This window comes from Anguilla anguilla, chromosome 17 (assembly GCF_013347855.1).
Source record: "Anguilla anguilla isolate fAngAng1 chromosome 17, fAngAng1.pri, whole genome shotgun sequence".
Taxonomy (NCBI): domain Eukaryota; kingdom Metazoa; phylum Chordata; class Actinopteri; order Anguilliformes; family Anguillidae; genus Anguilla; species Anguilla anguilla.
Genome location: NC_049217.1, coordinates 16884216 through 16910582, shown reverse-complemented (window position 1 = coordinate 16910582; position 26367 = coordinate 16884216). Strand labels below are relative to the sequence as shown.

Below are 26367 nucleotides of genomic sequence, written 5' to 3'. Positions count from 1 at the left end.
GCCAAATAAGGCCATAGAGGTTACACAATATTTACCACACAAATACGCTTACATTTATATTTACAAATATAGAGGAAAAATGTGTCATCTCTTTTTTGAAGACCTATCTCAGTCTGGGCCCTTGGAATTGTCCTAACTTCCCACAAATCCAAATGCCTTAAATGTCACTCTACTGTTCCAATATTTTGGAGGGCACTGTAGATAATTTGGTTACATATATTTTTTCTATTACAGTAGGCATAACTGGCATAATTGTTAAGGCTACACAGTTCAGTAGATGAGGTAAACTTGGCAGAAAAAACTGCTTCTTGAGTTTGCCCTATCTCAGCAGTATAAACAAATATTAAAGGCATACTATACTGGATTTGTATCTTTATAAAACTATTATAAAACAACCACACTTATCTATGATGCACTGGCAGTCTCTGTCTTTATGCACTTTCACTGAAGTTGTGCACCTTTACCTGCATTTACTATCTATAGAAAAACATGTCCAAGTTACTAGAAACAATGGGTAGCATTGCTTTGGAATACATCTTATCTAATTTGTGTGAGCTAAGACAGCCTATATTGTATTTGTAACTTGGCCTAATTTTGATATCAGTACTTTTAATTGCAAGCCTAGATTTTGCTAGTTTGGATTAATGACTTACAGACAGTGCTTTGTATCTGTGAGTCTGTGTTATGAGTCACTGATAACAGTAATGCATATAAATGTAGGCTATAAGAGAAAGGCCATGCATACACATAGAAACATGTGAATGCACACAGATTCTAGCTCAAAGAAACACATAGGCATGGATTCAGTCATTTTTCCTTTACCATATATGACAAATAAATGAAGTTGTTTGTCATATTTTTAAATGGGATTGTTTTTAATAGGGTATTGTATGCTTGGCAGACCTACTAATTGTTTGTATGTCCACTGAGGAGCTATAGGCCTGGCTAACATTAATTTAGAAACGTGGCATTTGCAGGGTAGCTAGACTAGCCTAGTTAAAAAGCCACAGCGGTCAATTTGACTATTGTCCCTTTTTAAAAAATCAATAAACCTGCCACTATGAAATCCACAGCCTATGAAAAAGCCCCTTCATTACTTTTCCTAACACAAGCACTGAACATTGTGAAATAATTTGAATATCAATATTGCATAAGGAAATAAAGTTATAAACATTTACTCAAATGCCAGTGAACGGTAAAATTGATCAACATTTATCTTGCCTGTACACTTTTGATGATTTTGATAAATGTCCAATGGAGAGAATTATTGGTTGTGGTAATCAAGGAATGAAAATCACAATGGAGTTGGCTTTCTGTTTGACTTGTAAGCTAGTGACAATAAGGACTTTCAAAATGGTCTGACATTTTCAATATAAAAGTCACAACGATAAAATCACTATTAATTACTTAAGCTATAATCAAATCTGCCTTCTTACTGGCAATCGCGTTCGCTCACACGATATTAATGTTACCTGTAGTTATCCAGCTAACTACATTAGGTTGGGTACTCGAGGTGAGTGGACGGGGTTGAAGACGGAGGAGGAGACTTCTTTGTAAACACAGAACAAATTGTGCATAGTATGCCACTCCTAGCGTTGTAGTATAATGGCTAAGGACTTGGTCTTGCAACCTAAAGGTTGCAGGTTCGATTCCCCAGTAGGACACTGCTGTTGTACCCTTGAGTAAGGTACTTAACCTGCATTGCTCCAGTATATATCCAGCTGTATAATTAGATACAGTGTAAGTCACTCTTGATAAGAGCATCTGCTAAATGACTGTAAACTAAATCATATTTTGACATTCTAGTAATTTCTGGTGCAAGACAGGTTTCTGCGCTTTAATGCTAAACGAGGCAAGTAAGTTGCATTCAGCGAAAAAAATATAATCTTTCTTCATATGTTGTACCATAAGGCACGTAAGAATGCTAGGGGTACCAGAATCAAAAATGGTCAGAATGAAGCAACTTGAGGTCCAGTGTACATGTCATCTTCAGGAAGCGGGGTACAGGGGCTAAGCATTTTAACCAGTGGCAAGCTACAGTACATGCACTGTATGAATGACGTCTCCTGAAAAGTTTAACACCTTAATCATTATTCAACACAACCAAAATACTGTCAAAAAAAAGTTATTTACTGTGTGAAGCTCTGCAGCCCAAACACATTTGAATGGTTATTCTACTGTTAGCAGTTGAAATACCTTTTACTCTGAACAAGTTCTATGACTTACCAATGCATGTTTCCATCCTCTTCCGCATTACATAACAGTATGTAAATTGTGAAGTTGGAGACAGGCAAACAGATTGAAAAGTATAAATCCACTTTCTCATTAAAAATGTCCAAAGACTGCCATATTCATACAGCAAGTCTTCCTTACTGAGTTTCTTGGGATACTCCAACTGGAAGAGCTTTAATCCTCGTTTGAATACAAAACAGTTCAAGTCTGTTTTGATTGAATTAGCCTACACATGCCCTCAAACTGGCTAGGGGCATTTGATTGAATCTCGAGGATAATCACAGCTTTGAGTTCAGGGCAGATTTGAAAAACAGTACAATCCAGAGGGTGAAGGCTGGATTCAAACGTGCAATCCATAAATCACTGGCTTCTTGGTTTCACATTTTACAGTACAGGTGCATCAGTGCAAGAATTCAAAGAGAATTTGAGGAATAGTTGCTAAAACATTAGCTGTAAATAAAATATATTGTAGTGATTTCAGAGACTGATTGGCAACCCTAGCTACAATAAGAAAACATAATCATTGCAATTAAAATAAGTGCATGGTAGGTCATTGTTGTCAGTTAATAACATAGGTCATTTCATCCTGATTAAATAAGATCAGCATCGTTGCCTGCAATAACCATGATTGATGATAAATTTCCTTCAGTGAGGGCCTATTAGGTAGATTCAACATACCACGTTTCATGCTAATATAATTTTATGGTTCTTAAGAAGCATTTTTTTAAAGGAAAGATAGCCTACTGAATATTCTATATCTTGGTATCAGTATCCAAACAATTTCCAATCTGGTCGCCTACAGATGTATTTTATAAATTCGTTCTTGTGTAAATAGAGTTTGAGAGAGCAATAAAGAGATGAGAGTAGTTGCATATTTGGTCACAAATCTTACACAATCACATTAATTTAATTGTTGCAAGTTTTATAGGAATTTGGCATCTGATATTTACAGATGAACAAGGTTACTTGACTAATTTACTTTGAAAATTTTTTTGTTGATCGATTTTTATTACGCTACGTAAACTGAAAGCTATTACTCTCAGGCAGCTGACCGACGAATCATAAAACAACTACCAGAAAACCAGTAGGCCTGCTTTCCTCAGTTATTTCAAGTTTAACATGGAACGGTAGGAGGACCCGTCAGGACCTTTCCGTCTGCTGATGAGACTGTTTTTTATGCTTTATTTGGGTATTGCATACTTTACACAAGTTATACATCTAAAGTACAACAAATCACAGTTAGGCATACTGTATATATGACAATACTTACATAAAGCCTTACAACCAAACCGTAGATAAAAAGGTTACAAGGAACAAGTACTGATAATAAAACTGCTTACAACACGTTTGAGCCAGTCACTCACCATCTACTGCAAAGCATATAAAAAATACATCCAATGAACTCTGACAAAAGTCTGATTGACGTACTATAACACCAATTATAACTAAACATGCATAATTTTAAACGAAGATGCCTGCCCATTGGGCGGGGCTTGGGAGTTTTATCCAAGTAGTGGCGTCGTAGGGAAATAGAGTGAGTGCCTTTTTACCGTGGCTTCAGACGTGCCATACAAGAAAATATAAAACGATGACTTCAACAAATATGTTTCAGGGACTGGAAAACGATGGCAAACCGAGCTCTAGGTAAGTTAATTAGGTAGCTAGCTACATTGATTAAAATCAGTATTCCTAACGTTAGCTAACAGTGATAGCTTGCATGAAAGAGGAACTGCTTGATGTAAGCGTTTATTTTTTAGTTTGCTAGTGAAAAGCACCAACATTATCTAACAGTTTCCGCATCATGGAGTTTACCAACGTTAGTTCGCAGTATTACTGCTTGGGTTGCTTGTAAATGTGAGAAATCCCAAACTTGTCGTGACTCGGATAACGTTAGTTGGTTGCAAACATTTTAAGGTCCTTTTAAAACTTTTAAAACGGTAAACATTAACGTAGGAAATAAAGCGTTAACCCGCTGTATTGGCTGCGGTTTTCGTCAGGTTATCTCGGTAAAATCCTGAACGGGACCACCGCCTTTGCCATGAGCGGGGCAGCCATGTAGCTACCTATAGTGTCAACTCTTTAACTCAACAGTGATGACGTTTGCAGGGGAGGGCGATTTTTCGCACTGCAGGGAGCTAGAATAAGACTTGGATGGGATTGCAAACTTAAAAGACGTTGGCTTTGTTCCTATTGTAGGCCGTGACCACTATTCGGTTGCACGCTAGCAAAGTGGCGAGATGAGTTTGCATTATTTTGCTGTCCGTTTTTGATGACCCAAGAGAGCTGTTGCGATTTGGCAGGAAGCGTGTAAACTGTTTAGATAACAAAGAAAGGACAAGCGCCACCCTACTTCCCCCGGGTGGATTCGAACGATTAATCTGCGGCGCTTCTCCTTGTGTCATGACGCTATATATAGCTGGCTAAATGCGGGATGATGATATTATTACTTTAAGCCGGCACGGTCGCCCAGTGAATGGCACTGTCGCCTCACAGGAACAGCCGAAGAGTTTGCATGTTCTCCTCGTGTCCGCGTGGACTTCCGCCGGATATTCCGATTTTTCCCAGAATACAAGCGCATGCATTTGGCTAATTTGAGACTGTAAATTGCCCGTAAATTTGCGAGTGAATGGTGTGCTGGTCCTGCGATGGATTGGCAACTGTTCCACAGCGTATTGCTGCCTCTCGCCCTCTGCAGGCGGTGTCCCCCCTAGGGGCTCCAGTGACCCTGACCAGGAATATGTGGTTTAGAAAATTGATGGATTCTTGTTTTGCTGACCTTTGACAATTTTTTTCTTTAGTGGTACATCCTATAACTGTATGAAGTTCTCTTGAAAACTAACCAAGATATTAAATGATATTGAGGTTAATACTTTCTTTAATATTCTTGTGTGTGATAAGTTCTGAGCAAGACCTTTTAAAAATCCCCGTGGAGGTTGATCCTGTCCTCTCTGTGTGTTTCTACATGCAACATTACAGAAGTGATGTTTCTCAGTGTAAATCGTTAGATTCCCCCCCCCCCCCCCTCATTTTCAGGGTGCTCCAACCCCCCGGAGGTGGCTCCAGTAACCTGTTTGGTCCGTGTGACGAGGTTTCGGCGAGTCGACCTCACAAGATGAGGTCCAATATATTTTCTCCTCCGGAGCAGCCGCAGGAGGGCCCCAAAAGGAGCAATCCGCCAGGTAGGGGCCTCCCGCCAGTTCAGCGCGACGGGCTTCGCCTCGTTAAGCCACGGCTGATCTGTGGTGTATTTGAAACAAAATTCCACCACACTGTAATGTTTTTATGTGCCAGTTGTGGACATCCCCATACACCACAAGCGCAGACCTGCACATCCCCCTACCACCATGAGCACAGACTTTAAGTTTCTTGGACCTTCAACTTATCAGTACGTTGTTTGTGGATCGATTATATGAAGGTGATAACATAATGCATGCGCTCAGTCGAATTTCAGGTGTCATTATTCATTGGCGTGTGCCAGCTAGTGACTGCTGAAAACATTACAGGTTTGCTAATGGGTAATGATGCTTAGAATAAGTACCAAGAGGTAGCCGGCTAACAAGGTAAGGTGAATTAATTAAAACATCAGCTTGGTCGCTAGGTTTTCTGGTAGAGTCGGTTACTGTCACTAACCACACGTGCCCGTGACAACGTAAAATGATTAACTAGTGTCCGAAATCTCAATTTACTACTCTCTATAGCAGTGGTTTCCAACTCTGGTCCTGGAGCTACAGGGTCTGCTGGTTTTTGTTTTCACCTTAAAATCAGCACCCAGTTGAGACCCAAGACACCAGGTGCGTTGACTTAACTGTGTAATCAACTGCTCTAATTGATTCATGAAGTACAGAGTCACTATGAAAACCAGCAGACCCTGTAGCTCTCCAGGACCAGGGTTGGAGACCACTGCTCTACAGAGTGTCCTGTTGAACGTTTCCAAACTAGGGAACAGTGAATGAGGGAGCCATTTCTGACACAGCCAGTACCTGGAGTTGGTCAGCTAATCTTGGAGCCGGTTTGATGTGAGAGAGGTTGAACGTGTTCATTGTTTCGCTCGGGGCGGCAGAGAGAAGATTTGGCCCCTGTTTGATGCAGCCTTGCACCTGCGCTCGAAACTGAAATTCCTGTCTTGACGTTGGAACGTGCCCCGGGGCTGACGCGTGTCATCGAACGTTCTCCCGAAAACCTTCCGCCTCAGCTTGTTTTAACTGAACTTTACTGCGGGCCGCCTTGAATCGATTTGTCCCGACCTGCTAATTCCTGCAGTATCCCTTGATCTGTTCTGTAGAAGGAATGGTGCTTTGTGGTGCCCCTGGGGGGTGCCATTGAGCCAAAATGGCACCCATTCCTTACGCTTGCATAGCTCTGGAACCTTTGTGTAGTTCTGGTGACTGAGCGTTGAGTCATTTGGAGTCTAATGGGATATGAACAGAACTAGTACTGTCTTTAACGTGGAATGGCCTGTCCTGCCAGGGGGGAAGAGCAGCGGGATCTTCGCCGAGGCCCCAGCCGAGACTCCCGCCGTTCAGCAGAGGCCGACCGCCCCCGCCGGAGTGAGCAGCAACATTTTTGGGGACAGGGCTAGCAATCCCCCCGCTGCCCGCAGTTACCCCAGTAAACCAAAGGTACTGGCCACGCCTCTGCCAGCAAGCGTCAGCGTGGGCACTCAACATCTGGAATAACATCTGAGCCATATGCAGTGTACTCAAGTGTGTACTTTAAGTATGCACCACTAGGTAATGGAGAGGAAAAGTTAATATTTCAGGGCTTGCGAATACATGTTATCATTGTGGAAAACGCACAGCTGTACAGGAGCCTCAGTTTTATAAAAAAAAAAAAATCAAAATGCTAAAACTGGTATTGCTAGAAATTTCTTGCAGGATTCTCACTGTTAGAAACTTACAATAACTTAATTCATTTTCAATATATATACACTGTATACACTGACTGGGCAATGGTCAATGAGGTCCTTGGGCCTAACAAATGAAATGATTGATAAAAATAAATATAATTTTGTCTTCGGACGAATATCAGCTCTTTATGTACAATCACAACATGCACACTGAGTGCTTCACCCCATGAAGCATTGCTAGCGATCTGCTTTACCGAAATGTAATGGGTAGTCCACCGTGGTGTGCAACACACTGTGTAGGGTGCACAAAGTAAACACTGCATTACGTTATGTTTTTAAAACGGTGGTTTCCGGTTTCTAATTGTTTACTGTTCTTTGCAGGACAACATCGGTATCCATGGTACACCAAAGCCTGAAGGTGAGTGGTGACTAACAGCAGCTGCAGTTCCACGGGGGCAGGGGACATCAGGAGGAGTGAAAACGTTGAAATCTTTATCACCAATCAGGCAACTCAATTAATAACCAGTATCGATAAGTAGCCTATAGCGGTGGAGGCCGGAGAGCTGGAAACAAATCAAGAGTCGTTACCTTAAAACTGATCACCACTCTTTGCCTGTTCAGTTTGCCTCATTAGCAGTCAAACGATTGATCGGCTCAGTAACCCAGACCAATTGGTAAAATAATGAACAATTTATTTAGAGAGCATTGTTTTGATGAATATTTGGCAGTTTAATTGCTTACGAAACGGCACGTATTTCCATAAGCTTGTTTGCTAGCCTGAATTATAGATTGTGCTCAACGCTAGTTAGAAAAACCTAGTGTAGGCGTAGCACTCAAAATTTTAATTTTCTCATGTTGAAATTGTTCTGATCAGATCATCTTAAACCTATTTTGTGATGTGTGCTATGACATGATACAATTCAGAGAACTTTTTGGGATTTATTTTTGGCTAATTATTCAGATTATTGCTGGCCTTGTTAAACAATCTCAAATTGTAGGCACCTCTGTCAGTTTCTTAATCATTATATGCTGCACAGTGCTCTTGATTATTCAGTGAATTCATTGTTTGCTTGTTAATCAAGCAAAATGAATGGAAACCAATTGAGTGTACCGAATGGTGTAAAGGTATTATGACCTAATTTTTTAGTGCACTGGCTTTCACTGTGTTGACTTAAATTTTAAACAATTTTATGGCACAAAAAATATTTGCAACATTTATTGATATTGGTTATTCAGTTAATTGCTTGGTTGGTTATCAAGAAATGTAAATGGATTCAGGCAGAGAGTGCACTGTGGATTTTATGGTGTTTTTATGTCTGGAGCACGGGACCAAACAAATTTGCCCGTATGGGATAATAAAGTTGATCTGAAATCTGAATCTGAAGCAATCATCCGCTTGAAGGCATGGTTACTGTAGGCATGGTTACTGAAGGTTTGGGTTCTGCTGTTATGTCCCTGATGCACATGGGGGAGAGGTGTACTTCAGAATAAACTAATGACTTCTCCGGGTCTGTCTTGCTGTCAGTTCCGGAGCCAAAGGTGGCGTCTCCGGCGAAGGAGATCGCTTCCGCCCCTCCCGCAGCGGGCAAGGACGCCCCCGCTCCCCGTCCCAAGCCGGAGGCGGACTCCCCGTCCCACGGGTCCAACGTGGAGGACCACGAGCCCCGGCTGGGGCCTCGACCCCGGTCCCACAACAAGGTCATCCACCCCCCCGGAGGAAAGTCGAGTGTGGTCTTCTACTGACGGCCTCCAGGCCGACCCTTAGTCCTCCAGCACGGTTCTGACCTTCGACCTTTCTACTACTGCCCCGCCCCCCTCTCTTCGTCTGTACACAAAGGAAGCTTTGTCAAACTGACCAAATTGGCATCAGCGTACTTCTGCTCTTTCCTTTCTTGGTGCAAAAGGGATCTTTGATATTCCGACAGATCAGAGGTTCTTATTCGCGCATAAAAATTCCTGATTCGAACTTATTCTCATGAAGTGTTAATCGCACCAAGCTATTCCAGAAAGCACAACTGGAAAGGTCTTAATCATGTACGTACATCCGTGACCTGTATAACTGTGGTTAAGGCTTAGTCGGAGCGTTTTGTGCGCAGTTGCGCAGCACAAGTGAACCGCTTGCTTCTCGCGTCTGCGTAGCGTTGGGTGTTTAGTGCAGGTTTATGGCCCGTTTCGTTGAAAACATGCGCCGCGTTGGCTCCTAGCTGCAGGGTGGTGAAAGCTCGATAGCGGAGGTCTGTATATTCTCACTTTCGGGCTAATCAAGGCCTTGCGCCGCCTCCTCTTCAGATTTGCACCTCTTGTTCACACAATCCTGAAAAATGTATAAGGACTGCGTTTTGGGCTCGGTGTCCGATTTCTCATTTTATTACGATGCCTTTTCATCTCGTCATTACTGTGGAGTTGTCTGAGCATATTAGCCTTTGTCTCCTTTAAGAAGCAATGTATATTCAGGGAGACGGCAGCAAAAACGAAAGGGGTCCTGAACCCACTATAATATAGTACTTCCTTTTTTTTTTTTTTTGCATCTTATTTTATATACAGAAGTAAGTGATCTGTGTCTATGCGGGTATTCTCATTGTTTATCTTTCCATTGCTTGTTCCGTCTTGAGAACGGTGCGGTATTTGAATGCTGGAAGAGGCCTTTTATGTTTTAAATTAAAACAGCAGTGCGAGTGTGAACACTGTGTGAGACGTGCGTGGGAACGAGAGGGGCGGGTCCTCGCCGGGGTCCGCCCACTGACATTCCGAGAGTGTTCACCTTCCCCCCCCCCCCCCCCCATGCCAACCTTCCTCTGTGGGTTTCCTGTCTGTGTTAGCATGCCACGCAGGTGTTCCGTGCAATACAGTGTACGAGGGGAAAAAAACAACCTGTGTCATAAAATAAAACCTGTATTTTGATGATCCTGTGTGTCGGTATCTGATTTGCTTCTGTGCATGGATTGTACAAGAATTGTTTTTTGGCTGGACCGCAACAACGGGGCCAGCCTTACAAATGCGAATGTCTGTGACTGAGTGACTGAGTGAGTAACTGAGTAAGTGACCAGTTACACCATTGGTCAGCCGAGTTATGAAGTTACACCATTGGTCGACCGGAGAGGTCCAGCCATATACTAGGTTTTGACCTGGTCTTATTTAAAAAGGGGTGTGTGTGTGTCTTTTTATAGATTCTGATGATTGTTCAGTCCGCCAGCTTTTAAAGATGTACGGCCTTAAATTCCAGACCTTGTGCCAGACTACGTTCAGTTTACTATGAAACTATGTCGGAACAACATGGAAAACTATCGGTGGGGGAAGAAGAGGAAAAAAACGTAACTATAAGCAAGTGAACGAAAACATAAAAAGATTTCCACCATTAAACCTTTTTGTGTGGTGCAATTATAGCACTTGAGTGAGGCTTGTACAATAACGTCAGTGTACAATATTACATTACAGGCATTTAGCAGACTCTCTTATCCAGAGCGACTTACACAACTTTTACATTGTATCCATTTATACAGCCAGATATATACTGAAGCAATTTCGGTTAAGTACCTTGCTCAAGGGTACAACGGCAGTGTCCTACTCGGGAATCAAACCTGCGACCTTTCGGTTACAAGCCCAGTTCCTTACCCACTGTGCTACACTCCGTCCCAATAGTCCGTCCTCAGTTGCAACACTCACTGCCGAGCTCCAGACTGCCTCAGGAAGCACCTTCTGTTGCTGTTCGTCGGGAGCTTCATGAAATGGGTTCTATGGCTGAGTAGCCACAGCCTGAAATCATCATGTAAAATGTCAAGTGTCGGCTGGAGCGGTGTAAAGCACACCGTCATTGGACTGTGGAGCAGTGGAAACGTGTTCTCTGGAGTGATGAATCACGCTTTGCTATTCGCTATGGCAGTCTAAGGGATGAACCTGGATTTGGCGAATGCCAAGAGAACGCTACCTGCCCAAATGCGTAGTGCCTACTGTAAAGTTTGGTGAGGGAGGAAAAATGGCCTGGGGCTTTTTTTTCATGGTTTGGGCTAGGCCCCTTAGTTCCAGTGAAGGGAAATCTTAATGCTATAGCACACAATGACATTCTAGAGAATTGTACGCTTCCACCTTTGTGGCGACAGTTTTGGGAAGGTCCTTTCCTGTTTCAGCATGGCAATGCCCCCGTGCACAAAGTTTGGTGCGAAAGAACCTGACTGGACTGCACAGAATGTACTGAAATGCAGACTGCAATCCCGGGGAGCGATGAAATCATAAGGCATCCAACATAAAAACATAAAATTGTCCACTTGTCAATTATTATTTAGCAAAGCACATGTTTGGCAGGTTTCCCAGTGCTTTTGCACTCAAAATGATGACAAAAAACTACACGCTTAATTCAAATGTAAGTGTTTTATTAACATGACAATTATGCTTACTTGCATGGCTGTTAAAACATTTAGCCTTTGTTGTGTTGTCTTCTGCAACTATACAGCTTCCACTTTGGCACTGACTGCATTTGCATCTCACTCCACTAGAGGGCGGCAGAAACACATTTGAGTGGTGTTGTGCTTTGCGGGGAGCCTGTGGCGTGGTTATCGTGCATGTGTGTGAATGGGCCCCATGGTAGCTGGACCGGCATAATCAGTAAAACAATTCAAATAAAATCAGTGGATTCCCGGGCCATCCCTGAGCACACACAACAACAAACAGACTAGCATCGCCCACTAGTGAGCACTGCCCTCTGCTGTTGGTGGATTTCACTGCGGCAGACATGTCTGCTGCTTGTGCCCTTCTTTTTGGCTGGACCGCAACAGCGGGGCCAGCCCTACAAACGCGAATGTCTGTGACTGACTGAGTGAGTGATGAAGTTACATCATTGGTCGGCCGGATCACATGTGTTAGGTCCAGCCATATACTAGGTTTTAACCTGGTCTTGTTCTTCATGTTGTGGCCCGCTGAATTTGCTGACACCCAGGTTTTGGGAGATGCTGCCCCCTCGGTGGTATTTGTACCCTATGCCATGCTCCCCAGAGCCCTGACTGTTCTCTCTGTCCCACCCCCCAGTGGTGGGACAACCTCCCCCACAAGGTCAGAAGGCAGAATCACTGCCTGTTTTCTGCAAGAGACTAAAAACCTACCATTTCAGACAACACCACAATTCATTCATTTTTAGTAATAATACTAATAATAATAATAATTATTATTATTATTATTATTATTATTATGTTCTCACAAATCTAACTGTCCTCTCACCTTATTTTGGATCTGTTCATATAAACACTGCTGGACACAACATTGCTGTACAAGACCAAAAACCTGCGTGTATCCTCCACCTACCATTGAAAAGCCAGAAAGTCATCAGAAGCTTCTGCAAGTGATTGGTAAATGGACTGCATTTATATAGCGCTTTTACAATTGATGCCTCTCATTCACCCATTCACACACCAACAGTGAAGGGCTGCCATGCAATGTACCAATCAACTCATTGGGAGCAATTAGGGGTTAGGTGTCTTGCTCAGGGACACTTTGACACGCCCAGGGCGGGGGATCGAACCAGCAACCCTCCGACTGGCAGACAACCGCTCTTACCTCCTGAGCCATGTCGCACCAATGTCTAAAACCTTCATCGCACACATTAACTGCTTGGGCCAACTGAAAACACACTAAACTGAAATACTATTTTTAAAATACCCCACAAAGTGAAATATCCTTTTAAAACATTTCAATTTTACTCGTCTCACAAAATATTCCAGTAAATCTTCCATTTCCCACAGGCAGAACTTACCAAAACTTATGCATTTACCTATATTGAGTGTCATCGAGTGAAACGTACATATTCTAATGTTGGCAGTTTCGATCTTTATCCAACTTGTATCTAAATGGCAGAATGCAGTAAAATTGATGCATGTCCTGATGTCACTGAATGTCGTTGAATCAAAATAATTATGTAGGATATCCAGCTCGTCCATAATGATAGATCAAATATTTAAATATTTCCCAAGAAATGGCAGGCCTATAGTTTCCTGGATGAGTACTGCCTTCAGTCTCAGTGTTTATAATATTGTAATGGCAGTTGACTAACTAGCTAGCCGCTGCTTATTGTGTAAAGTTTTAATGGTCATAAATGACTTTCTGAATTTGAGATAGTTATTTCAGCAGACTCCAGACAATGTGGGGTTTTGGCATGTCAGATTTGCATTATGGGCCGCAAGTATAAAAAGAGCGTGCAGTCTGCGCGTTCGGCCAGTTATGTTTTTTGTGCTTGAAGCTAAGTTTCTTTCTTTTGGTGTTAACACATGAGCACAAAGGCTCAAAAGTACGATCCGCGTGGTCTGTTTCTTGTTGAAATCGCTACTAGCATACTTTGCTTATAGTCTTTCTTACAATCGTTAGTCCAGTTTTATGGAGGTACATATTTATAAAATTACATGTAAAAATATGTGATCTTTTAACATAATAGCTATATAATATCAATCTGTTTATCCAAAACTGATCTATGTTTTGGATGCATGTAGGCTATTGGTTGTCGTTAGGGAAATACAGCGTTTGTCATTGATCAGCGATTGCCAAGGCTCATACACGTGAACATTTAAAACGTTATTCAAATAAGACAAAACTTAGACACTGCACTAAACTACCCACGTTTTTCATAACAATAAAATGTAATCCAACGCGGCGTCTGCGTATCAGCATGAAACATACGACGCTACACTAATGCATACAAACAATGATGATGAGAAGGGGCTATACAGTTTGCTTACTGCAGAAGCTGTGACGTCACTCCCAGGCGGTCAGCTGGCACCATCATCCAACCTGGGAGGGTCCCGACAGCGTTACATGTACAGCATCTCCTGCCTCTTCCCACACGCAGCGAAGGATTATTTCCTAAACCAAAACACTAATTATTGAAGACGCCGGGCGAAGGAGGTGGAAGGAGAAGGATCAATGATAGCTCAGCAATCCCCGTTATTTATTTGTTTATTTTTCATGGAAAACTATCTTGCGATGGATGGAGTCCATTGCTGCTGCTGCTGTTGAGCGGCAGGTGTATTGCTAAGGCCCTTTATTTTTCACAGTGGTCGTTTCTTTTACTTGAAGATGGGTCGGAACAAACGGAACCGGTTTCACATGGACAAAGATGGTGTCATCGGGAGTAAAACCCCTACGGAGTGCATCTAGAGAGCGTTTTGCGAAGCTGTGGCGCCGGGTGTTAGATTCCTTCCTCACCGTGTCCTGAGGAACATAAATAAATGACATCTACCTCGCCTTGGCCAAGGAATACAAGGTGATAATACGAATAATTGACACGCTAATTCGCATTTGTGACCGAAGATCGTGGCATCTCTTGGCCATATAAACTGCTCATCTCTAAATTATTGTTAAGAGACTAATAAAGAAAGACTAGGCTATTTCTAAAATCAGGAAATAGCGACTGGATTGGATACAGAAATACCATAGGCTAATATTCTACTGTAATTTAATTCATTTTTCTCCTACGTGGGGGAAACATTTAACTGTACGCAGAAATTGCTGCATCGGGCAGCTGAAGCCTCCCGCCGTTGCCAGCATGATGGAGCTACAGATTGACGAGGTGGTGTATCAGGACGACTACGGCTCCGTTTCTGTGATGTCGGAGCGCGTGTCGGGCCTGGCGAACAGCATCTACCGGGAGTTCGAGCGCTTGATTCGCAGCTACGATGAGGAGGTGGTTAAGGAGCTGATGCCTCTGGTTGTGAATGTGCTGGAGAATTTGGACTCGGTGCTCACGGAGAACCAGGAGCACGAGGTGGAGCTCGAGCTGCTCAAGGAGGACAACGAGCAGCTGATCACCCAATACGAGCGCGAGAAGGCGCTGCGCAAACAAGCAGAGGAGGTGTGGTTCTTGTGATATTTTTATTCATAAATACATTTTTAATCATTTTCCCCACTACATGCTGTCCCTAATATTTAGAATGAATACTGCATGAACATGACTAGGCTGTAATTTCAGACTCCATCTTTTTATACGCAAGAATTGTGTTAATTCTCAACAGGTTTTGCAAGAAATCTACATATTCACAAGGGTCTATCTGACAAAAATAATTTCCCTTTCAAAAATAAAAAAATAAGATAGCGTTGTACGTTTATACCTGTTGTACCCATGTTCATAATCGGTGGGTGTCCTATTATTTGGAGAAAGTTCAGTAGCCCACGTGATCTGACATAGGCGTCATGAAACGTGTTTATAATATAGTTAATTTTATCATTTTCTTGTAATAATTGCTCAAATCTTATGTTGGACTTGTTAGAACATAGATGAAAATGTTCAATCAGTGTGATGCTTCAGAATTTAGCTTCTGCTAGAGAGCTTTTAAAACATGTGGTCAGCTTAACGGTAATGCAGAAGGTTTGTGCGTTGCAGTGGAGTGATGTCTCTTTATTAAGCCCTCCCCTCTTGCACACACACACACACACACACACACATACACACACACAAAAGTCTCAGAACAAACGCTGATGTACTCCTTGCTGCTCTATGCCCCTCCCTACAGCAAAATGGTAAGAGCATCACTAACCGAATGTAATCCCCTCTCTGGCCTGATGCCATCTGAGGCTAGTAAAAAGATTTACCCCTGGGAATATGGCAGTCTGATGTTATCTTTGGCCGGGCAGAGAAAATCTCTGCTGGTGAGGATATGTTTGTACCTGGATATATTGCTTACAGGCCAGCCAACAATCAGACTTTTTGGAGTTATAATGCCATTCTTTTTCTGGAATATATATTTCCTGGAATGTAATATGTATTAACACTTTGTCCACTGTGCTGCACAGTGTGCTGTTCTTGCTCGTCTAAAAAGTATGTTATCGGCACTGTTGAGGTGGGGTACGGCTTAAACTACAATTTACCCAGAAGTAAAATAATAATAAAGAACAAACCATTGAAGGACCTGAATGTGAGACATGAGTAGAATCTCAAAAGTCACTTTTCAGATTGGCTTCTCAGAATGTGAGGTGATTCCTCAGTGTGCTGGTGCTACTCTACTGTGTGTGACAACTCTATATTGATTTCTCTCAGCAGAGACTGAATGATGAGAGAGACTGAGGGGTGGCAGAGACTAAAAGGGACAGAGACTGAAGGTGACAGAAACTGTAGGGTGACAGAGACTGAGGGGTGGCAGAGACTAAAGGGGACAGAGACTGAAAGTGACAGGGACTGTAGGGTGACAGAGACTGAAGGTGACAGAAACTGAAGGTGACAGAGACTGAAGGTGACAGAAACTGAAGGTGACAGAGACTGAAGGTGACAGAAACTGTAGGGTGACAGAGACTGAAGGGGACAGAGACTGAAGAATGACAGAGACTGAAGAGTGACAGAGACTGAAGGGGACAGAGACTGAAGGTGACAGATTGACAGAGACTGAAGGGTCACAGTGACTGAAGGTGACAGAGACTAAGAGTGACAGAGACACTCAGGGTCACAGCCAGGGTCCTGCTGATGTTATTTATATTGCAACATCATTATGGAGCTGCAGAGTCTCTCATTTACGTCTGTTTTAACTCCCTCCTTCCCTATCTCTCCTTTCACAAGTTCATACCTCAAGGATTTCTGATTATACAGTCCATAAAGTCGTACAAAATTAATATTGAATTTAATAGGGTCTATATAGAATTAATGCATGTTTCTGGGCCAGTTGGTTTTCTTCTGTTTGTATTGCATTCTACACTTAAACAAACAGCATTTTACAACAAATGAAACCATGGGGTTTTGCTGGAAATTAAATGCAAATGGTGCTCATATAGGAAGCATAGATTACAGCCTGGGGTGCTTGACTAGTTTCAGCCGGAGCAAAAGCTACATTTTTATTTGAATAATAAATACTTGGAATGACAATCGGTGTGTGATGGGGGGGGGGGGGGGGGGGGGGGGGGGGTATTCATGGACAATCAATACTGCACTAAGACAAGCATGGCTTGTAATTGGACCCCTAGCTCATGAGTGCATTTGGTTCAATAAAAGCACATTTATAAGTAGGCAGGGCCGTCTGAAGAGAAGCAAGCCAAAACAACAGATGCACTGCATATAATCCCAGGAGGTTGCACTACTGAGCACATGGTATCATGTTGCACGTCGTCTCAAACTGAACATTTTCTTTTCCAAATGTATTTAGTAATTTATTCTAAATCCACAGCATAGGCCTTTAATTTAGTGCCGGAAAGTAATTTTTGTTGATTATCTCACTCATGATATAGTAAAGCTCCTCCAATGTGGTACATGTCTGTAGGTTAGCATCATGCTATGTTTATTTAATTCATAGTATAGTAAAGATTAGCGTCACACTTTACCACTGAGTTTTAACAGAACGCTTATGAAATACTAAACACTCAGAATTTCATGATCCCAATCTATTCTTGGAATGCAAAATATATGATCAGACATTTAAGACTGCTGAGATGGTCTTAATCCAGAGAAGAGTTTGGTGTGTGACTCTGCCTTCTGGAGTTTTCTGCAGTCATTACAAACCCCAGGCTGGTACTAAGCTGGCACAGTGAGTTACAGAATTACAGTAATTCTCCATTTATTTTGCCTCTAAGCTGAAATTGAGAAGGACTCCATGTTCTGACTTTGTAAAATGATTCAAGGACATTCAGCTTTGTCTTGGCCTTTTGCATTGAGTCTTGTTTACTGGCTGAAGTTGCTTTCAATTGCATTTCACAATTACACATCAATACTACTTCTTTAAGACAATAGTAGCAACAATGTACAGTAACACAAAGAAAACCTACTAAAACAATTGCTCATCTACTGTTTGCAAGTAATAAATTGTAAATATGGACTACAGTCGCATTTATTTTCTTTATTCTTGGTGGAGTATAATATTCTATTCTTGATAGATTATTAATCATGATAAAGTTATCTTTTAGTAGACACACTTGTCAAAATGAACTTGTCTCTTCAAAGAAAAGCTTCCGTTCTTTCAGTGTTGTTGTTAATGACGACTTTAGTTTTGCACCTTTGAACACAAATATTGGGAGGGTGTTTGCAGCAGTCAGAGCTGTTGTTGGCTCCTTGGGAGTCGTTCTTTCTACTTTGTTTTGGTCCCAGTTTTATAATTTGGAGTTAAGCCTGATGGCTGTGGTGGTAAGCTAAGAATCCTTATCCCCAGACCTTAAAGCGACAGTTCTGCCAAAAATGAAATGAAGGTACGTTTCCACTTAACCAAAATACTACCTAAATACCCAGATGGTTTTACTGAGATTTGACAAGTTTTGTAGATATTAGCTGCAGCTCACACTGATAGAACGGACCCGAAGGGATCAAATATCATTCCGTGAACTTCACACATCCACCACTCTTGTTTCATACTAGTCCATCCGCGCAAGACTTTGCTTGGGTACACACAATTGGCGTACTTAGAGTAGAAAAAATTAGTCCTCGATGAAACTACGCACAAATTAAGCTCTGAGGATGTTTGCTGGTAACCGTGACGTTGCTGTTGAGTTTTTCTAATGCAAAGTTTCGGCACATCGAGCGCCACAGAAATGCGGGTCTATAGAGGTCTGTTGTATCAAGGTGAACTGCATTTAGGAAAACGTGTCAAATCTAGAAAACTCGTCAAATCTCAGCCAAACTATCTGGATGGGTAGATGGTACTCTGGGTAAGTGGAAACATACTTTCATTTTTTATTTTTGGGTGAACTGCCCCTTAAACTGTGCTCTCACACTGAAATCACAGTGGGTAAGTGAGTTCTGCTGTCTCATCTCTTTCCTGATCACAGGGAATGCATAAAATATCCTGTGTGGTTCTCGGAAGGGAGTTCACTCAGGAATTTTTTTTTGGGGGGGGGGGGGGGGGAGGTGGGGGGGGGTACATTTGGGGTGCCCGAGCACTTTCCCTTTTGTCCCAAGTGCCTGATGATGTGCCCCTTTGATTAGCTTTTAATAATAACGACAATGATAATAATAATAATAATAATACTAATAATAATAATAATAATAATATCTTTATTGTTGCTGTGATTTATTTTCATTAATTGGTTTTGGTAAATTCATTCTGTACAATAACTGGGTGCCGTAAAACAATTTTTCTAGGTTGGTGTGCCCTTTTCCCACTTTGAGTTCCTGCCCCTCAAAAAGTCTCTGCACCTCTCTGTTGCCTTGCACAGGTACCCTTTATAGATGTAGAGAGTAATATTTCACATTCTCCTAATATTCTCCCATGCTGCTGTAGCATGTACAGTATATGAATGTTTCAGGACCAAGGTGTAACCTCTCTGTATGAAGCAGTGATTTTGGGCTTTGCTTGTGTTTCTGAAGCAGTGATTTTGGAATCCTGACCAGGGAAGGGGGGGGCCTTGGTTGTGTCTCTGCAGAAGTTCATTGAATTTGAGGATGTGCTGGAGGCTGAGAAGAAGGATCTGCAGACTCATGTTGAGAATCTGGAGCTGCAGGGGAAACAGCTGGAGCTGAAGACCAAGAACTATGCCGACCAGGGTAAGTGTCTCCGAGCCTTCTCTGCTGCTGCACCCTAACAGCACCAGTGACCCACACCCCAACAGTGTGCCAGCCTATAACCCACACCCCACCAATGCCCCAGCCTATATCCCACACCCCAACAGTGTGCCAGCCTATAACCCACACCCCACCAATGCCCCAGCCTATAACCCACACCCCACCAATGCCCCAGCCTATATCCGACACCCCAACTGTGTGCCAGCCTATATCCCACACCTCACCAATGCCCCAGCCTATATCCCACACCCCAACAGTGTGCCAGCCTATATCCCACACCCCACCAATGCCCAGCCTATATACCACACCCCACCAATGCCCCAGCCTATAACTCACACCCCACCAATGCCCCAGCTTATATCCCACACCCCAACAGTGTGCCAGCCTATATCCCACACCCCACCAATGCCCCAGCCTATATCCCACACCCCACCAATGCCCCAGCCTATATCCCACACCCCACCAATGCCCCAGCCTATATCCCACACCCCACCAATGCCCCAGCCTATATCCCACACCCCACCAATGCCCCAGCCTATAACCCACACCCCACCAATGCCCCAGCCAATAACCCACACCCCACCAATGCCCCAGCCTATAACCCACACCCCACCAATGCCCCAGCCTATAACCCACACCCCACCAGTGCACCAGCCTATAACCCACACCCCACCAATGCCCCAGTCTATAACCCACACCCCACCAATGCCCCAGCCTATAACCCAAACCCCACCAATGCCCCAGCCTATAGCCCACACCCCACCAATGCCCCAGCCTATAACCCACACCCCACCAATGCCCCAGCCTATAACCCACACCCCACCAATGTGCACCAGCCTATACCCCACACCCCACCAGTGTGCCAGCCTATAACCCACACCCCATCAATGTGGGGTATTCAAATGTTGGGGTTGTAAACAAAAGACAAATTAAACTAAATTAATTCAAAACTAAAACAAATTCCCTTGCTGCTTATCTGCCAGCAGACATTTATTAGGGTATTTAAATGTTTAAAACATAACATGCTCCTAACATGTTTTGCCCTTGGAGTCAAGATAAGGATTGTGCTTCAGTATCAATGTTATTGAAAAAAAAGAATACTATTGCATAGAAAATAATGGAATATATGGAATGGAATAATTCACATGGGTGGCTTGTGAATGTTGATTATTATTTGACTGTTTGTTGGGTGCATTCTGCGAACATTTCAGGATGCCTTAATTTAATCACCCTGGCTATAATGGCTGACAGGAAGAGGAAACCTTGTTTGGCTCATTACGTGTGGAAGTGCTCAATGTCCTGACGGCAAGAGGCGAGTTGCTAATGCCCTTTCCTCCTCTGCAGTCACCAGATTGGAGGAGCGAGAGTCCGAAATGAAGAAAGAGTACAATGCTCTTCATCAGCGGCACACAGAGGTATGCTAACCGCTAAACAAGCATTGTGTATAGGTACAAAAACTACTTACAGCTAGGTACGCTAACCACTAATAACCATTGCGCACAGGGTCACACACTATTTACAGCTAGGTATGCTAACCACTAATAACCATTGCGCATACGTACAAAAATCACACACATCCGGGTATGCCAACAGCTAATAGCCATGGCGCAAAGGGGTATCTGCTAAAATCCATTGTAGATGCAGGTGCACAGACTGCTAGCAGTCATGGCACACAGAGGTATGTTAACTGATAGCAACATTGATAGGTCTGAGGAGGACAGCACAATACTGGTCTCTATTGCACAACCTCTTAGAGCTTTCACCTACTGTACACCTGAAGGTATTTAAAAACCATCATGGTTTTGGTTTTAAAGAATTTCAACCCTAATTTGGCACACCTGACTCTACTAATTAGCAGATCAACAAGATCGTGAGCTGTTGAATGGGGTGCGCTTTGTTAGGGTTGGAGTGAAAACTTACATGATCTTCAGCAATAGGGTTGGTTACCACTGATTTAAAGGATAAAGCCCACATTCTGTTGTGTGGATAACACCTCAGAACAATGGGGTAACAGACTAAATTCTCATACCCTGTTTCAGTATGCTAACACTTACATATCAATGAGAATTTCTGCAGGGTCGCCTCAAACCCAAACTCTCTGCTTCTAAAGTCTCTTTAAAAGGAAGCTATGGTTTGTGAAACATTAATTTCTTTAAATTGGCTGAATTGTTATAGAAAGACTTAGTCAAAATTAGGTTGGCTTAGCCTTCCCAGCTACATAAGACATGCTCTGTAAGTATTGGTAATTTTCCATTGTGACAAAGCACAACCCTGGAAATTGGGTCAGACTCATAGTAGCGTGGGCTTATATGCCAATCAAGCCTGTTATAAATGTGGCATGAGGGGGCCAGGCTCATTAACACTGACTCATGACGCTTTAGTGTGTTTCCAGTAGTCTTTCTGATCACATAGACCAGGGGTGTCAAACTGAATCCCCAAGGGGGCCACAGTCCCTCTGGGTGTTTTGTGGTTTCCTTTCAATAAGCTGCCAATTAAGGCCTTGAGAACGAGGCATGTGGATTCCTTGGCCAGTCATTGACTTTAATGAACCTCTGGTGCCAAAAACACCTTGAAAACCAGCAGACACTGTGACCCTCCTGGACTGGAGATTGACACCTGTCACACACACACACACACACACACACACAGACAAACCTCTGCTGATGCTGATTTTCAGATGATTCAGACGTACATGGAGCACATCGAAAGGTCCAAGATGCAACAGGCCGGGAGCAACAGCCAATCGGAGGCCACCGGGTGTGGACGAACGTGAGAGACCTTCTGATTTGACGCTGGAATGTTCTTGCTTGGGCGTGGAGAGGCATGCAGTGTATGAGTCGACAGCAGAATGAATGGGCCAGGCAGACCGAGCTGAATGACTGTAAAAGCCTGCAGGCATCAGTCCTGTTTCAGTTCAGATGAATTCATGTTCAGTCTGACCTCTGTGTACGTGATGTGTATGTTGACCTTTACCATATTATCACCAGCAGATAGATCAGTATAGCATCACAAATGGATTTTGTGGTGATGTTCTCCCTCAGTCTGTCTGCAGTTCTTAGAGTTTGCATGTATACTAGGGTGTGCTTGTGTGTTTGTGTGTGTGTTTGTGTGTGTGTGTGTGTAGGTGTGTGTGTGTGTGTGTGTGTTTGTGTGTGTGCGTGTGTGTGTGCGTGTGTTTGTGTGTGTGTGTGTGTGTTTGTGTGTGTGTGTGTGTAGGTGTGTGTGTGTGTGTGTGTGTTTGTGTGTGTGTGTGTGTAGGTGTGTGTGTGTGTGTGTGTGTGTGTGTTTGTGTGTGTGTGTGTGTAGGTGTGTGTGTGTGTGTGTGTGTTTGTGTGTGTGTGTGTGTGTGTGTGAGTGCAGTGGCCTTATGGCTGTCTCTAATTAGTATTTATTTGTGTTTTTTCTCTTCTGTTTTATGCTTTGCTGCAGTCAACGCCATGGCTGGAGGAAAAGGTAAATTGTACCCTCACCTGTACCTTCACCTGTAACCTCAACTGTACCTTCACCTGTACCCTCACCTGTACCTCCACCTGTACTTTACCTGTACGTCACCTGTACTGTCACCTCTATCTTCACCTGTACTTTATCTGTACTTCACCTGTACCCTCACTTGTACCCTCACCTGTACCTTCACCTGTACCCTCTCCTGCACCATCTGCTGTATTATAAACTTTGTCCCCACCTGTACCCTTACCTATGTCCTTACTGGTATCATAACCTGCACCCTCACCAGTATCATAACCTGTAAAATCACCTGTATTCTCACCTGTATCATAACAGGTACCTTGACCCACACCCTTCCACCGACATTCTAACCCCTACCACCTCCCGTCTGCAGTCTCAGGCAGGGGAGAAAAGAAATGCAGTTTAAAGTCTGTTTCCTGTCCAGAGCATTTCCACATGCTGCCCCTGCCCTTTCACTTTTAGCTGTGAGAAATGATGAGGCATGCTTCAAAGTTTCATTCGCTATCCCAGCAGCTAACGATTAGCGGCAAAGTATCACCCCAAATGGTCTGAGGCATGCTTCAAAGTTTAATTCGCTGTCCCAGCAACTAGCGATTAGCGGCAAAGTGTCACCCCAAATGGTCTCTTTGGGTTTCTGAGGTGACTGAGTCCTCAATGTGAGCAGCAGAGGGGTCTAAATACTCTGAGTCCTTTGCTCTGAAAGGCAGGAAACAGAAATGTGTGTTCTGCGTCGGATATTGACGCCTGATGCCTGACTTAGCTAACCGAATTAACTGACCTCCGTTGCCTGCTGCCTCACGGATAGCGGGGGTTCCGACGCTCGACCGTCTGCCAGAGCTCTAGCCAGGTAGCGGCCTGCTGTGTCCCGTGGTCTCGCCGATAGTGGCCCTGTCTGTGTCTGTGTGCGGCTGTGACGGGTAATGTCGAAGACCGTTTTCCTAAACGAGGGCATAGATGTTACTATGGCTACGGCCTCCACTTCTAATAATAATAACAGGACTAGGCAAGCCTGGTTCAGCCGGACTCTGGTTATGGCCTGCGAGGAACACTGTCTGTCAGAAACTGGAACCTTTGACCCATGACGTCTTTTCCCTAAATGCTACTGGACGCTCTTTTCACATAGGTTTGAGAAGACACTTCCTCTTTATTTAAAGTCAAAATGATATAATTTCTATTTTTATTTTGAATCAATAGCAAAACAAGTCTTTGAATCCAAGGTATGGTGAGCACCATACCTTGCACACCTAAACAAGGTATCTGGCTATTGATAGCCAAGCTAGCTCCAGTAGTAAATGGACATCTGCGAAGTAGCTAGTTAGCTATCGGTAAGCTTTCTGAACACCATTAAATGCTTGCTACTTATAACTAGCCATTGAGCTATAATATATAAACTAATTAGCTAGCAAGCAAACTAGCAGTTTTTTTTGGGTGCTTTGAACTTATCCAACAAATATACAATGAGCTCTAGGCTAATAACATAATGCTTGCTAGCTAACTACCTGCAACACATCCAGAGTTGTGCTGTTTTTCTGTCGTTAAGTTATCTCACTCACCTGGCATCGCTAGTTAAGATTAAAATCAGCAAGTAATGCTCACCACCGCTCACACACATTTCTACAATGGGGAGTCAGCCAGCCCCTCAGTTAGAGACATTCAGTGTTCTTGGCTGGCCCTCAGGGTCCGTCAATAATAATAATAATAATAATAATAATAATATTATTATTATAATAGTAATAATATAGAGTGTGTCTGCGTTAGTGCTGTGTGCATGAGAAGGTGTGTGTGTGTGTGTGTCAGTGTCATGCACATGAGGAGGCCTGTGTAAATGGAGAATGGGTTTAGAATGGCTTTGGAGTTGGGATACAGTGGTGCTGTGTGAATGAGGTGTGATAACTGCGGTGCTTCCCAGCCGAGGGGCAGAGGAAGAGACCCTGTGGGATCTCTGATTCCTCACACTGTCCTTTGCCTGCATGCAGTAGCGTTCTCACTGTTGATGTCTGGTGCCCATATGGTTTTCATGGGAGCTGCGATCTTTGTAGCATCTCAGCCTTTGTGGTGCTTTGTGCTAATGTGTGGGAAGTCATTGCAGTTATTTGGCTGGGTGTTCTTCATACACATTCTGCACATTTTAGCTTCGCCCTGGTCTCGTGCTTGTCTGTGGAAGCAGGGTATTGCCAAGCTGTTTTTGCTGTCTTCTCTGTCCTGCTTCGATGACTTTCTTAATCCAGGTGAAATGTAATGACTTCCTTTACTGATGAAAAATATTCTGTCTGACACGTTATCTCTCTTTCTCTCTCTCTCTCCCCCTCTCCTTCTTTCTCCTCCATCAGCAGTAAGACAGACCGCCCCCCTTCGCTGAGCTTCTTCCCCAACATGGACGGGATGGTACGTGGTTGTCTGGGCGGGGCTAGGGTGGTCCCGGCTGTCTGAATGGCACCCCCCCCCCCCCCCCCCACCCCGCCTGCCCCCGGTGGAGGTCATGTTGCTCTCCTCCTGTCATACGAGCCTCCAGTCAGTTTACAGACCTGAGAAAAGCCTGCTTGCATCACGCAGACAGAGCCAAGGCTGGAGTCTGGGGCAGTATGAGCGATCGCCATGCCAGCCTAGAGGCATTCACTTAAAGATTATAGACAGTCTGAAAGCAGGAAGAATAAAATTGGGCATGTGATTGTCGGTAGCAGTTGAATTAATTGGCCTATTTCTAATATTTTCAATCACACTGAGATCTGGACTGCAGTGAACAGGACATGTATAATACAGACCTTCGTTCCTCTATATCTCTGTTATCCCTGTTACTCAGATCACGGCCCTCAAGGGCCAAGAACTGATTCTCCATCCTCCCCTTTCCTGGGAGTCAGGTGTGAAAACAGTCTGGCCAATCAGTAGCAATGATTATGCTGTTAATTACCTGGGAGAAACAGAAAACCAGGGTTGGATTTGGATTTGAGGACCAGATTTGAGTATGCCTGATTAAGGCTGTGTGTTTGTCACGGAAGTCGCGGGTGTCACGGTTTCCAAGATTTATGCCATTTTTTTTGCCATTTCGATTTCCGATTTCCTCTGTTTCTAATGTTTTCCGTGATTCTTTTGGCAGCACTGTTATTTGTATAGGCGTATGCATTTTAACAATACTGTCAAATGCTGGGAGAAACAACGTGTGACAATGTGTGTGGATTCTGGATAGTGCTGGGATCAGGATTCCCATCCTTGTCACTTGTTGCAGTCGGATGTTTGACGGTCCCTGTCAACAGTGTTGATGCCCAGCGCTCCTTCCCCTCTTACAGTAACATTCTGTGACAAGAGGTGCTCCATCATAGACCAAACCTAGCAATGAATGTACAACCTGCTGTACAAAAACAAACCTAAAAAAAGAAATAAA

The 26367-nt window shown here is 43.4% G+C and overlaps 2 protein-coding genes across 15 annotated transcripts in view; both read left to right on the top strand.

Moving 5' to 3' along the window:
* The first annotated feature begins 3723 nt into the window (after positions 1 to 3723).
* Positions 3724 to 9982, top strand: LOC118217278 (jupiter microtubule associated homolog 2-like). The gene is made up of 5 exons (XM_035399147.1): positions 3724 to 3876; positions 5266 to 5411; positions 6700 to 6851; positions 7460 to 7496; positions 8604 to 9982. Exons 1-5 carry the CDS (start codon positions 3821 to 3823, stop codon positions 8819 to 8821), a joined length of 609 nt encoding a protein of 202 aa, XP_035255038.1. The 5' UTR covers positions 3724 to 3820; the 3' UTR covers positions 8822 to 9982.
* A 3833-nt stretch (positions 9983 to 13815) lies between these two features.
* The window catches only part of LOC118217348 (C-Jun-amino-terminal kinase-interacting protein 3-like), a 39511-nt gene continuing 26959 nt past the window's right edge, over positions 13816 to 26367 (top strand). For 9 of the 14 annotated variants that reach the window (XM_035399271.1, XM_035399277.1, XM_035399270.1 and 6 more), the window contains exons 1-7: positions 13816 to 14906; positions 19385 to 19505; positions 20868 to 20938; positions 22201 to 22292; positions 22953 to 22976; positions 23794 to 23835; positions 25319 to 25373. In XM_035399271.1, coding sequence (XP_035255162.1) covers positions 14601 to 14906; positions 19385 to 19505; positions 20868 to 20938; positions 22201 to 22292; positions 22953 to 22976; positions 23794 to 23835; positions 25319 to 25373 — 711 coding nt within the window. In that variant the 5' untranslated portion in view covers positions 13816 to 14600. The remainder of the gene's footprint in view (positions 14907 to 19384; positions 19506 to 20867; positions 20939 to 22200; positions 22293 to 22952; positions 22977 to 23793; positions 23836 to 25318; positions 25374 to 26367) is intronic. The other 5 variants (XM_035399275.1, XM_035399274.1, XM_035399278.1 and 2 more) reach the window with 3 other exon arrangements.

What these genes read in the sequence shown, in the direction of transcription:
- LOC118217278 (XM_035399147.1), top strand. Translation starts at nt 3,821, where the DNA reads ATGACTTCAACAAATATGTTTCAGGGACTGGAAAACGATGGCAAACCG. An exon ending in GATGGCAAACCGAGCTCTAG is followed by an intron (nt 3,877 to 5,265) that starts GTAAGTTAATTA and finishes CCTCATTTTCAG; the next exon opens with GGTGCTCCAACCCCCCGGAG. An exon ending in TGGTACACCAAAGCCTGAAG is followed by an intron (nt 7,497 to 8,603) that starts GTGAGTGGTGAC and finishes TCTTGCTGTCAG; the next exon opens with TTCCGGAGCCAAAGGTGGCG.